The sequence below is a fragment of the Fulmarus glacialis genome, unplaced genomic scaffold, assembly GCF_000690835.1.
Source record: "Fulmarus glacialis isolate BGI_N327 unplaced genomic scaffold, ASM69083v1 scaffold29378, whole genome shotgun sequence".
Lineage (NCBI taxonomy): Eukaryota > Metazoa > Chordata > Aves > Procellariiformes > Procellariidae > Fulmarus > Fulmarus glacialis.
Window position 1 is genome coordinate 17,927 of NW_009226778.1, and position 11,209 is coordinate 29,135.

The window sequence follows — 11,209 nt, forward strand, 5'->3', positions numbered from 1 at the left end:
CTTGCCCCCGGAGCTGAGACACTACATCCAGGAGGACAACTGGCGACTCGAGCAGGAGGCAGAGGAGTGGGAGGAGGAGCAATCTTGCAAGATTCCTCAGATGGAGCCTTCACCTGCTTCTGAATCACAGGACCTCTCTTCTGAATCAGGACCAGGTAATACCACGTCTGAATTTGCAAACCGCGTTGAAACGGGTAACAACCAGCTGGTCAGAAATACCGCTGTGTTGGAGCCTTGCATAAATTTCTAGATATCTAGGAGAAACTGCTGATGAAGTAGCAAGGGCAGCTGGTGGAGGCTCTATCCTCTGTACAATACGAAAGGTGATTCTACTATTTTTGCATGTGCATCCTTCCAGGCTTGTCACCAGAAATGCTGTTTTCCGTTCATTTAATCATAATGGGCTAATCTCATTTCGCTTCTAGACTTTTGCTTTTTTTAATAAATATCGAGTAGGAAACGTTCAAGTGCTGTCCTCTGGAGTGGGAAAGCATTACTTGGCAATCCCTGATGGCGTGTGCCATACCCACTGAAAAGGGGTATGCACAAGCTACGGTGAAACGCCTTCACCTCTGGGATGAAAGCAGCAGCTGTTTAATCCTGCATAGACAAGCTACAAAACATTTTAGAACAAGGGAGGAGGAGTCGTCTTGCAGTTCGTGCTCACAGGTACCACACCTCTGTCCTGACAGATCAGTCTTCAGTCTGTGAGCAGAGCGTGCGCTCTCTGTCCTCTGAACACGCCATGATTGCCAAGGAGCAGACTGCCAAGGCCATTGCAAACACTGCCGACGCCTATGAAAAGAACGGCGTTGAGGCAGCTCTCTGCGAGGTAGGAGCTGAGCCCTGGCCCAGGAAGCAATCCGTTCTTGTCTTCGTATTAGTCTTCTTGACAGACCTTTGCTTTTTCCATTTCTGTGTAATTCTGTAGCTGTGCCGCTTTTACCTCGGTCCCCTTTTGCTTTCCTGTGTTTTGCTTTGGTTTTTCTTACTCTTTTTCTTCTTCTTGGCCACAGCCCAAGGAGGTAGAACCAATGAAGGCCCAGCTGGGAGAAACAGCCCTTACAGTTCAGGCAGAACAACCGCAGGACGCTAAGGAAGCAGAGTCTGCTGCCCAAACTAGCTCACAGGTCTCTGAAGTGGAAATCCCCAGTGTGGGGAAGATTCCCGTTAGATCCGATGCAGACGGATATAACGAGGAGGTACAGATCCCAGTGCAGGGGTGAATTACCGCCGGTCATTAACCTATAACTTTGTAGTTAGCTGGCTTTGGGCTTTCCTAAGATGGGGTACGATAGTAGTCTGTCATGGAAACAATGCTGTTTCCAAAGTACATTTTCCCACTGTGGAAATGAAGAAGGCCAGACCAAATCGTTCAGTAATTTCGTTTCTAAATGCCATCAGAAAAGCAGCTCTGTAAAAGCACTCAATCATTAGATCTGCACGTTGTTCCTTTCTGGCACAACTATATCAAAATTGATCCTAGTGGTTTTCATTTATTTACAAGCCTCTTTACTGTCTTCAATTAGTTTCGTCCCCTCTCTCAGAGAACATTAACCGCTAATAGCATAACTTACAGTACCCTAGCTACTGATTTTTTGAATCTGACTATTTAACCACACTCCTACATACTCAAGCAGTGTTTTGGAAGTTCAGTCTTTTTCAGAAGTGCAATTGGATTTCACAGAAATACTGAGACCGTTACTCCTTGAGTATGTTTAATATATGCTTGTATGAAGTTGGCACAAGGAAATGCTCTGCTGTGAGGCACCACTCTCCTATATGTATTGCTTCAGAAGATTGGATGGGACACAGAGGGGATACGGCTAGTGTGCTTTACGTTCTTACTTGTTGAATTTACAAATTCAGGGCTTGGAGTGACCAGCCTTTAGACCTTTAAGTGCTTAAAAAAAGCCCTGCATGTAAAGTGCATGTGACAGATGGAGTAAGTAGTATACAAGTAAATCACAGCTGTGGCTTATTCCACCTGTATTAATACGATTTCCTTTAAACCTTATCTTTTGAAAATTTATTCCTTTCTTCACCATGCCTTCTCTTCTTCCCCTGTCTGTTACCATTTTCCTTGTTCCTCTTTGTTTTCCTGCTTTCATGGTAGGTGATGCTGAGTCCAGCCATGCAAGGTGTCATCCTGGCTATTGCAAAAGCCCGCCAGACCTTTGATCGAGATGGGTCTGAAGCAGGGCTTGTTAAGGTATCTTATTTGTTTGCTAAATCCAATGGTATGGATATCTGTTTTCACGGAATGAAGAATCTATGCTATATTGACATATCAAGAATGTGAAGGGAGTGATTTGTGCGGTTTTTCTTTTAGTTAATGGCCTTTCTGTCCTGCATTTCTGTTTCTGCTCTCTTATTGTGACAACATATCCTTCAGTTCTAAACAATTTTAAGAGCTTGTAAGAACTCCCTGCTCCTAGGAGAAGCAACAACTTTTTTTTTACTTTCCACTATTTATTCTTTTATTACTGGTAATTCTCTTGATCTGGATTATAGAAAGTAGACTTTCTTCGCGTGCCTTTCAGAACCTGCTGTCAAGGTCCTCAGTGTGGTCGTCAGAAAACAAACCAGCACTCGTGACTTTTTTTTTTTTGGTCCTGAACACACACGCTTACTGTGACCTCTCTTGTAAAATGTGTCCTCAAGAAATGTATGTGTTGAACGGGGGGATTGGAAAGAATAAGCACTGCTCAATATTGAAGCTGGTGTTAGATTTTACAGGCAGGTAGATTTAACTGAAAATGCCGTGTGGAGAAATCACCCGTGTTATTAGTCTACAGGAATATAAATCACAAGATACTCTTGCACCTTACTACAGATGTAAGCGTATTACAGTCGATTTTTACAACCTCAGCACTTGCAAGAGGATTACCAAAACTGTCCAAGGCAGCTATATGCCCCGCTCTCTGAAAGGCAGTTAGTTTGAAAAGCGCACGCTTCATGCATGTGGTTTGCCTTGGTGTGGATGCCTTTTGTTTATAGTTCCAGGTGTTCGTAGGCTTCCATTCGCCACTAGAATATAACCAAGCAGCGGAGGCTAGGTATCGCCCGTGGGAATCCCTTCGTTACAGGACAGGTTTAAGCTTCGTATGAGCTGCTGGGGCATTCCCACGGGCCGAAGGGTGGACGTGTTAGTACGTGTGTTTTGTTGGCAGGCGTTCCACGAGGAGTACTCCCGTCTCTACCTGCTTGCCAAAGAGACCCCGACCCCTCAGAACGACGCCCGGTTGCAACACGTGCTCATTTACTTCCTGCAAAACAACGCTCCCCAGCAGGTAGTGGAACGGACCCTTCTTGAGCAGTTTGCGGACAAAAACCTCAGCTACGATGAAAGGTTTGTGCCGTGGATTCTGAGATGAGGCTGCTTCTCATCTGGAAGCAGCCGGGGCCATTGTTCTGATTTTCTCCATCTCTGCTTACACGGAGCAGGTCAATTAGCATTATGAAGGTAGCACGAGCAAAGCTGAGGGAAATTGGTCCTGACGACGTCGATATGGAGGAGTACAAGGTAAGGGACCAGAGTGCCACCTTTGATCCTTCGCGCTGTCAGAACCAGTGCTGTCCAAAGCAGCGCGTGGGAAGCAGGGAGCGCATCGTGGAGCGGCAGCAGCAAATGCAGCAGTCGCTGGCACGCCTGTCGGCGGCTTCCTTGCTGTCTGAAGCATGTGTCTGCAGAAGGATGCTGAAGGGGAAAAAGAATACACTGGAAATCTCCTGAGCTTTGAGGAATGTCTGTGCAGTTGACTGAATTGATTTATGTGTCGCTTATGAGAGATGTTTAAACCCTTCAAAGGGTAAAATCTGATACGCTTTTGAGTTGTGAAGGAATGTAAAACGCACGCCTGCGCGTTACGGGTGAAGCTGACACTCTCCTTTCTTGCTGCTCCTCAACAGAGATGGCACGAAGACTACAGTCTTTTTCGCAAGGTGTCAGTTTACCTGCTGACAGGGTTGGAGCTGTACCAGAATAGAAAGTAAGTTGCTTTTAATTGTGTGTTTGGATAGGATAAGCTATAGCCTAGAAATAGAGGCCGCTGTGACAGAACTACTTCTTTCTGACCCATGATGGCCAGTTTGAGTTCAAAGTATTTGAGGCCAATGGGCTTTCTTTTTGACTTGCTAATACATAGTCCTTTCTTCAATCCACAGCCACCCTTGGTTAACAGTTTAAATATTATGATGAGGTACTAGCTAGTTTCTTAGAGCTTTATATTTTCATTTCCAGAGATGGGTTTGCAGGAATGATTGCCATCACTTTTCTTTTTTTTCCCCTTTGGACTCCTGTATTAAAATTAAACTGTCTTGAATAGGACATTGTACTTTGTGTAAACACGCGCTTTGGAGTTCTCTAGACTCTTAAGAATTTCAAAAGGGCCTTTTTTTCTCCCTGCTGTTTTAGAACCTGTATTTTACATAAATAGTGCAGTGTGGAGAAGGACAGTGCCTTTTTATGAAAGGTTTGTAATTTGAAAAGTGATTTTTCCCATCCGGAAAATAAACTGGCTTTCAGAAATTATTCATGGATGGAAACAGAATTGAATACTGAGGTGGTTAGCAGCGATGAACCACCAGATTCAGGTGGGCAAATTTACAAGAGCCTGGGCAAGAGCACGTTAGAGCTTCCCTGAAATGACCTGATCTCTGTCAGCTCTTCGGTATTCTCACCAGGGGCTTTTTAAGCTAGAAATATGTAAAGGAACTGAAAACATTGCAGTCTGCACTTCTTTGAGCGCTCTCCCAAAGTGCAAAGTTCTGGGAGCAATTTAAAAAAAGGTCAAGGCTGGCATTCACACTCAGGCTAAGTTGCACACAAACTTGGCTTTAAAGGGCTCTTCCTAAGTTTGGCACACTGGGCAAAAAGGAACATTAATTACTTGACATAGGGCATCTGTTCACTTATGCTTTGGCAAGGAAATAAAGTTTTTCCTGTCGGGCCTGGTGCTAGTTACCATTCAGGCCAAGTGGAAAATATTTCCTGAGCTGACAGGACTGACTGCGCTGCAGTTGTGACCCTGGCAGAGCCTGTGGGCTGGAGAGCTGACACTCTTCTCCTAGGTACCAGGAGTCGCTCACCTACCTGGTCTACGCCTACCAAAGCAACACCAAGCTGCTGATGAAAGGAACCAACAGAGGAGTGAACGAATCGCTGATTGCCTTGTACAGAAGGAAGTGTCTCCTGGTTTGTATTCAGGAGCTCTACACTTGTTCTGAGAGAGGAGGGGAGGGAGCAGCCTGGGTGACACCGGCTCCCGTGGTGCAGTTCGCTTACCGGCTGCTCGGTGTGCATCGCCCAGGGAGTCACACCATACCATGTCCCCTTCTAGGAGCACACTTAGCGAACGTGCTGCATTTTCAGGGAAGGTTCGGATGCTGCTGAACATGCTCTTGGGTTTTAACTCAGTGCTTGCATTGTTAACTCAGTGGTTGCATAGTTTTCTGCCCATTCGCTTCCTTTCCCCCCCAGTATTTATTTCTAATATCAATGGTTTTCTCTCTCTGAGCAAAAGATTATGTCCTTTTCCACAGGGAGCGAAAAAACAGCATGAAAATGAGGTTTGGTTTTAGTTCGCGCTCCGTGGTTGCCAAGACAAGTAACTGTCTCTCTTGTGCCTATTACCGTGGCTTCTGCCCCTTCCCGAGTACCAGCAGTAGTACGGAAATCTAGGAAATAATAATTCAATGAAAGAACGTGCCATATGGCTCTTAGGGAATCTGGGTAAAGGCAGATCTGGATCTTGGCATCTTAAAACCAGAATTATAAATAAGCTATATGTACTCTGTACATATCTATGGTAAATTATATATATATGTATATAAATATAGGTATTTATCAGTTTGTTTTCTGTGGTGTGATTCCTGTGATTCAAGGTGGCTGTTCCACTGGAACCTGGCGCCTGGTTCTGTTAGTCTTTGCGTCTCTGCATGGCCGTCGGTGAAGGGGCCCGAGCTGTGTGCCTTTCCTGACAGCATGCTGATTATCTGAGGTCCGTGCTGGCTTTTTAAAAGCCTGTCCCCTGATTCTCACTCCTCCCCTAGAAGCTGAACGAGGTGGCAGCATCTCTGTTCGTGAGTTGTGAAGAAGCTCGTGTGACAGAGGGCATTAGCATCCTGAACGAGCTGATCATCCCCTGCATGCACCTCATGAACAACTTCGAGATCTCCAAAGAGGACCTGGATGCCATCGAGGTCATGAGAAACCGCTGGTGCTCCTATCTGGGACGAGAAGACATGGACGGTAGGGAACGGCTGCCTTCCTTACCTTTGTCATGCTGTTTGTGGGCAGGGCAGTGTCTAGATCTGAGCTGGAAAGGAATTAAAGGACCGTTTAAAACACTTCCTGAAATTCCTGGCGTTTGCACTCTAGCACATTGGGGTGCTTCGTGTGAGAGGAGAAATGTATTTGAATTATCCGTTGAATTACGTTATAGAAGAATTTAATGTTCTTTTGCATTAAAGCTGCAGAAGAAGGATTCCTCTTTCCTGAAATGTGAAAAGCTAATTTCAAAAGAATGGCTTAGCGTTATCTTGGAATTGTTTTGGTTTTGGTTTGTCTTACTGAACGGAGTAGATGGCAGGTGAATGCTGGCAGGCTTAGTTGCAGAGGCACCCTCCTCTTCAGGAGGGAGGAACAGGTTTTATCAGCGGCCAGAAACCGTGGCCAGAGTTGCAGAATACTGGATGGGGGAGCAGATTCAGGGGATCTTTGCACTCTGAAGAGAGGTTTGTCGTTTTGTGGCTGCGTTTTGGTTCTGGATAGCTGCTGTTGTTCTGCATTTCCTTCTGTGGTCTGCAGTCGGGCTCCCACAACTCTCCTCAGGTCGTTTTTATTAGGAGAAATGGGCTTCGACCCCCTTGATCTGCGTGCGAATGTTTGGGGAGTCATTACGGGGTTTTTGTCATTAGCAGAGGGTAAACTTGCCATATGAAAATAAGGCAAAAACACAGAGGTTTATTCTCAAAATACTGTTGTAAAGAATAAAAGTTGGATAAATTTATGCAAATACGCAAGTTTCCCATTCCTGGGCTTGCCACAATGGCATTTACTTACACGGAAGATTTTAAAGAAACAGAAGTAGGCTGCTTGCACCTCCCGGATCATGTGAGGTAGCTCAAGCATCAGCCCTTTCCGCCTGCTTTTCTTCTTCCGAAGGTGCCTGTCCTTTAACGCGGGGTCCGGTGGCATTTGTGTGGTCCGCTCCTGGGGGGACAGTTCTTTACCAGGACCGGATGATGCCTGCTCAGTTCGGGCCGACCTGCCGAGGCCTGAGGTGTTACAGGCCATAACGCGCGCTCCGTTTCCTTCAAATGCAAAGTCAGTATTTGAGTGTCACCTTGAAACACATCGTTACTTCTGACTTGCCAGCCAGTACAGCGCCTTTACTGGGAAAACGCGATACCCTGGTGGGATGTGGCACTGTCCCCAGGGCAGGCAGGTGGCAGTGGAGCTTCCCTCTTTACGGAGCCCTGGGTAGGTGGGCAGGACTTGAGGACTGAATGAGACCCAGGCCGGCAGCTGGTGCGACGCCGCCTCTGCGTCAGCAGACGCTGCTCATCCCTGCCTGCAGGAGATGGGCGGGTGTCAGCGCTGGAAGATGATTCTCTAAAAGACGTCAGAGCTTTTTAGCTCGCGGCCCTGGAGCCCTCTGCCATCTGGTCTTTTCCTGGTGCAGTGCCACTGACTGTTTCATCCTCTCCCCCTTGACAGCGAAACTGCAGATGAAGCTGGGCGAATTACTCCCCCGGCTCCTCGACTGCTCCACCGAGGTCGTTTTTCTGAAAGAGCCCCCGAAGATCCGGCCCAACTCCCCCTACGACCTCTGCAGCCGGTTTGCAGCCGTGATGGAGTCCATTCACGGGGCCTCGACCGTGACTGTGAAATAGACTGCGGGCTCCCCGCCGTGGCGTGGTACCCACGCTGCAGACCGCCTGCCTGCCCGGCGTCCTCCCGTCGGGCAATGTTTGAAAGGGAGAGGGAGGAGAAGGGGTGATTCGGATTCAGAGCCGTGTTCTTTGTAAATACGAACGAATAAAAAGCAGTATTGCACTTTTGAGATAAAACATTAAGCGGTAACGCGAAGGACCTGAACCACTGTGCTAGCGTGACACGCCAGGTCCCTGGCAGCGCCGTCTGCCGTGGGGTCCCCAGGCCGTCCCGGGAGGTTCTTCTGTTTTGGCAACTTCCTAGACACAGATCCCTGGGCCTGTGACGGCAGCAGAGCAAGAGCCTGGCTCCTCCGGCGAGCCGGGCTACGAGCTGTCGTTGATCTGTCAGACGCACTTACACCTTCCTGACCGATTAGCGACCAGAGATTAATCATTCGGATCTTGCCAAGCTCCTGCTAGCAGGAGTCCGAGTTGTGTCATGAGGAAGCGGAGAGGAACGGTGGCTCACGCTCTCTATCGTGCGGGCAGTCATGCGTGCAGCTGCATATTTTGGTCAAGTCAAGCAGGCATTTGCCTTTTGTATTTTAACTGGCAAAAGAAAATATGCAGAAGTCTTCCTCTGAGAAAGGCGCAAGCAAAGAGGGGCAGTGACAAGAGACAGGATGGGACTGTAAAGATTGTCTCCCGCACAATTGGGCTGGAGCGATAGCTTACTGGTTAAGGGAGATCACACCACCCCGAAGGATACCCCCCTCTCGGGTCGGAAGGCAGACTTCCTTCTCGCCCCTGGTGGGTTTTCAGTGCCGGATTAGTGTCGATGACAACTGCGAGGGCTAGAATCGGCTCCGTTTTTGGTGGTGGTGGTTTTTTTTTTTTAATTGACTTTCTGTAAAAACTGTGCCCCGTTTGCATTTCCTTTTGCGGGCAGCCAGTACTTGCGTTTGAGCTGCGGCAGTTGTTTTAAACCAAATGTTTTGAGTAAGTGGAGGGGGGATCCCATTTGTTAGGACTATGCAGATTTTTCTAAAAGTGCAATAAAAGCATTTGTTCTATGTTAGAATGAAAAAGCTCCCTCTGTGGTTTTATTTCGCTCCGGTGTTACGCCTTAAGGTTCCTCCTGGCTTCAGTATGAAGAAAGGGAAGCAGGGGGGAAAAAAAAAAAAAAAATCTGCGGGCAAGTAACGCAGGAATTTCTGCAGCTTGATGAAGCTCCCGGACAGGCAGAACGGCGCGCGGGCTCGCGAGCTCATCGTGGGTCTCCTGTGAAGACAGCGGAGCACTTGGGAGCTGCCGGGACAGGAATTTCATATGCTTTAGCAGAAAAACGGGTGAGTTTGGTGTCTCTGAGCACAGCTAGGCTTGGAGCAGGCGCGCAGAGAAGCGTGTTGGGGAGAGGCTGGGAAGGCAGGTCGTGAGGAAACATCGGTGTTCGTTACTGATGCTGGGAGGTTTCTTTTGAGCCTTGTTCTTCGGGGCGGAGAATCTGTTCTGGAGCCCTTTCCCATTGCAAGCTGCTCTGCGTTAACTCCTGGGGTTTTGGAAGAGGGAGTCTGCCGTTCCCGAGCAAGCGGCGGGAAATAAGCATTCACGTTAAATTATTAAAGAGGAGGGGGAAACGCACTCTTCCTGTAGCCAAAATCTCTTTTTTCTTTATTAATCGGGGGATTGAAACATTTAATTACATATTGAGCTGCTACCGTATTGCCCTATGTTATAATGGCACCCTTGTACCTGCTGCTGCTGGCATTGCTCTGGCAAAATACAGGTTTCTTGTCAGGAGCGTAGGAAGAGGGGAGAGACACACACACGGGTGAGCTTTTTCCCAACAAATCAGACAGATGTTTCCAGGACTTGTTCCTAGTACAAAATTCGTTGTAATTAGCAGAGCCGTCTTTGAATGGAAATTGTCAGCACGGTCCCACCGTTCTGTCGGTGTGCGTTTCCCCGTTACTTAGGAATAAACAGCTCCCGCGGGAGAATCCTGCATTCTCCCAGTTATTTTACGATAAAGCAGAAGCGCCGTTATCTGTAGAGACTCAAACAGGGAGCCGTGCCTCTTCCAGGTAATGGGATGCTGCAGAGCCGGGGCTGCTGCTTTTTCAGCCTTTTACGCCGTTGTCGTGGCGGAGAGCGGAAGGATGAGACCTCCGACCGATTTCTCAGGGTACTTTGACTGCAATGAATGAAAACACTGAATTTTTGAACAGAGACGCCGGGGCCGTGCCACCGCACACTCAGTAACTGCGCTCACTCCTCCCAGCCAGCAGACGACTGGCAATTTCTAGACCGCTTTTGCAGTGCTGTTGTGTCATTCCGACTTGCAGGCGAGGAGGATGTGGTTTGGGGAGAGATTCTTGAATTAGGAGAATCCGGTTATTCCGACCGTCACGAGACAGTAGCTTTGCCCCATTCTTTGTGTTGCTGCCAGAGAGTGAAATATCCAGCTGATATCCAAAGCCTGCCTTAAAAAAAAAAAAACCACCAAAGACTTCTCACGAGTGCAGGTCGGTGCCTGGAAAGTCATGATATTTGGAGACCTTTGCTCGCTGTCCTGTCCTCCCATTTCCCGAGGGCGTGGGTGACAGGTTACAGTCAAAACAGACTCTCTTTGCTTTCTGGGTTGGTCGGAGCTCTCGGGGGCAGCTAACAGCGTGTGCAGGTCTTTGGAAAGCACGCTTGCCAGCCAAGAATGCCGCCCTCCTGTTTTGCCTCCCTTGGCCTTCATTAGGAAGGACTGAGCACCCGCCTCTCCCCTCTTACCTCTCTGCACGACCGGCCGTGCCCCAAGCCCAGGCAGCGTGGGAAACGCCTGGGGATAATCTCTTTTCTCTCTCCCTGCCCACCCGCTCCTTTCTCTCCTCTTCAGCTGAGCAAAGTGCAGGTTTCAAAGGGGGACTTTTGGAGAAAACGGACTTTGCTTCCCCCAGGAATGCTGGCGTCGGCTGGGGGCTTCCTTCAGTTCGGTCACGCGCCCGCGGCTTTTAGCCTGCAGGGATTAAACCAGCGGTGAACTCGGTTTTTAACCAGTGCTGTAGCAGCGGGCTGGCTTCTGTCGGGACTCTGGGTGTTAATCCAGCCTGACGCTCGGTGCTGTTGGTCGCACAGAGGCATGCAAGCGGGCTTTATTTTTACAGCTGAATCAGGAAAATGTGGAAGAAACGGTTAAGGAGACCCGCAAAACACCGCTCTTGCCTCTTACGCACAGGTCAACGATGCAGTTGAGGAGCTTTCTACACGAAGGTCTGTGGCACGCTTACGGCTTTGTCATCTTAGCCATCAGAAGATGAGGCTGTTACAGGGGGTGCGG

General features: G+C 48.3%; 1 protein-coding gene across 1 annotated transcript in view; it reads left to right on the plus strand.

The window, feature by feature from the left end:
• USP28 (ubiquitin specific peptidase 28) overlaps positions 1–7,906 on the plus strand; it is a 22,664-nt gene extending 14,758 nt beyond the window's left edge. Inside the window, exons 17-25 of the mRNA XM_009582932.1 lie at positions 14–155; positions 693–832; positions 2,117–2,212; positions 3,174–3,352; positions 3,448–3,526; positions 3,913–3,992; positions 5,074–5,197; positions 6,055–6,253; positions 7,724–7,906. Of these exons, the coding sequence (XP_009581227.1) occupies positions 14–155; positions 693–832; positions 2,117–2,212; positions 3,174–3,352; positions 3,448–3,526; positions 3,913–3,992; positions 5,074–5,197; positions 6,055–6,253; positions 7,724–7,899 (1,215 nt within the window). The 3' untranslated portion in view covers positions 7,900–7,906. The remainder of the gene's footprint in view (positions 1–13; positions 156–692; positions 833–2,116; positions 2,213–3,173; positions 3,353–3,447; positions 3,527–3,912; positions 3,993–5,073; positions 5,198–6,054; positions 6,254–7,723) is intronic.
• Positions 7,907–11,209: the final 3,303 nt, after the last annotated feature.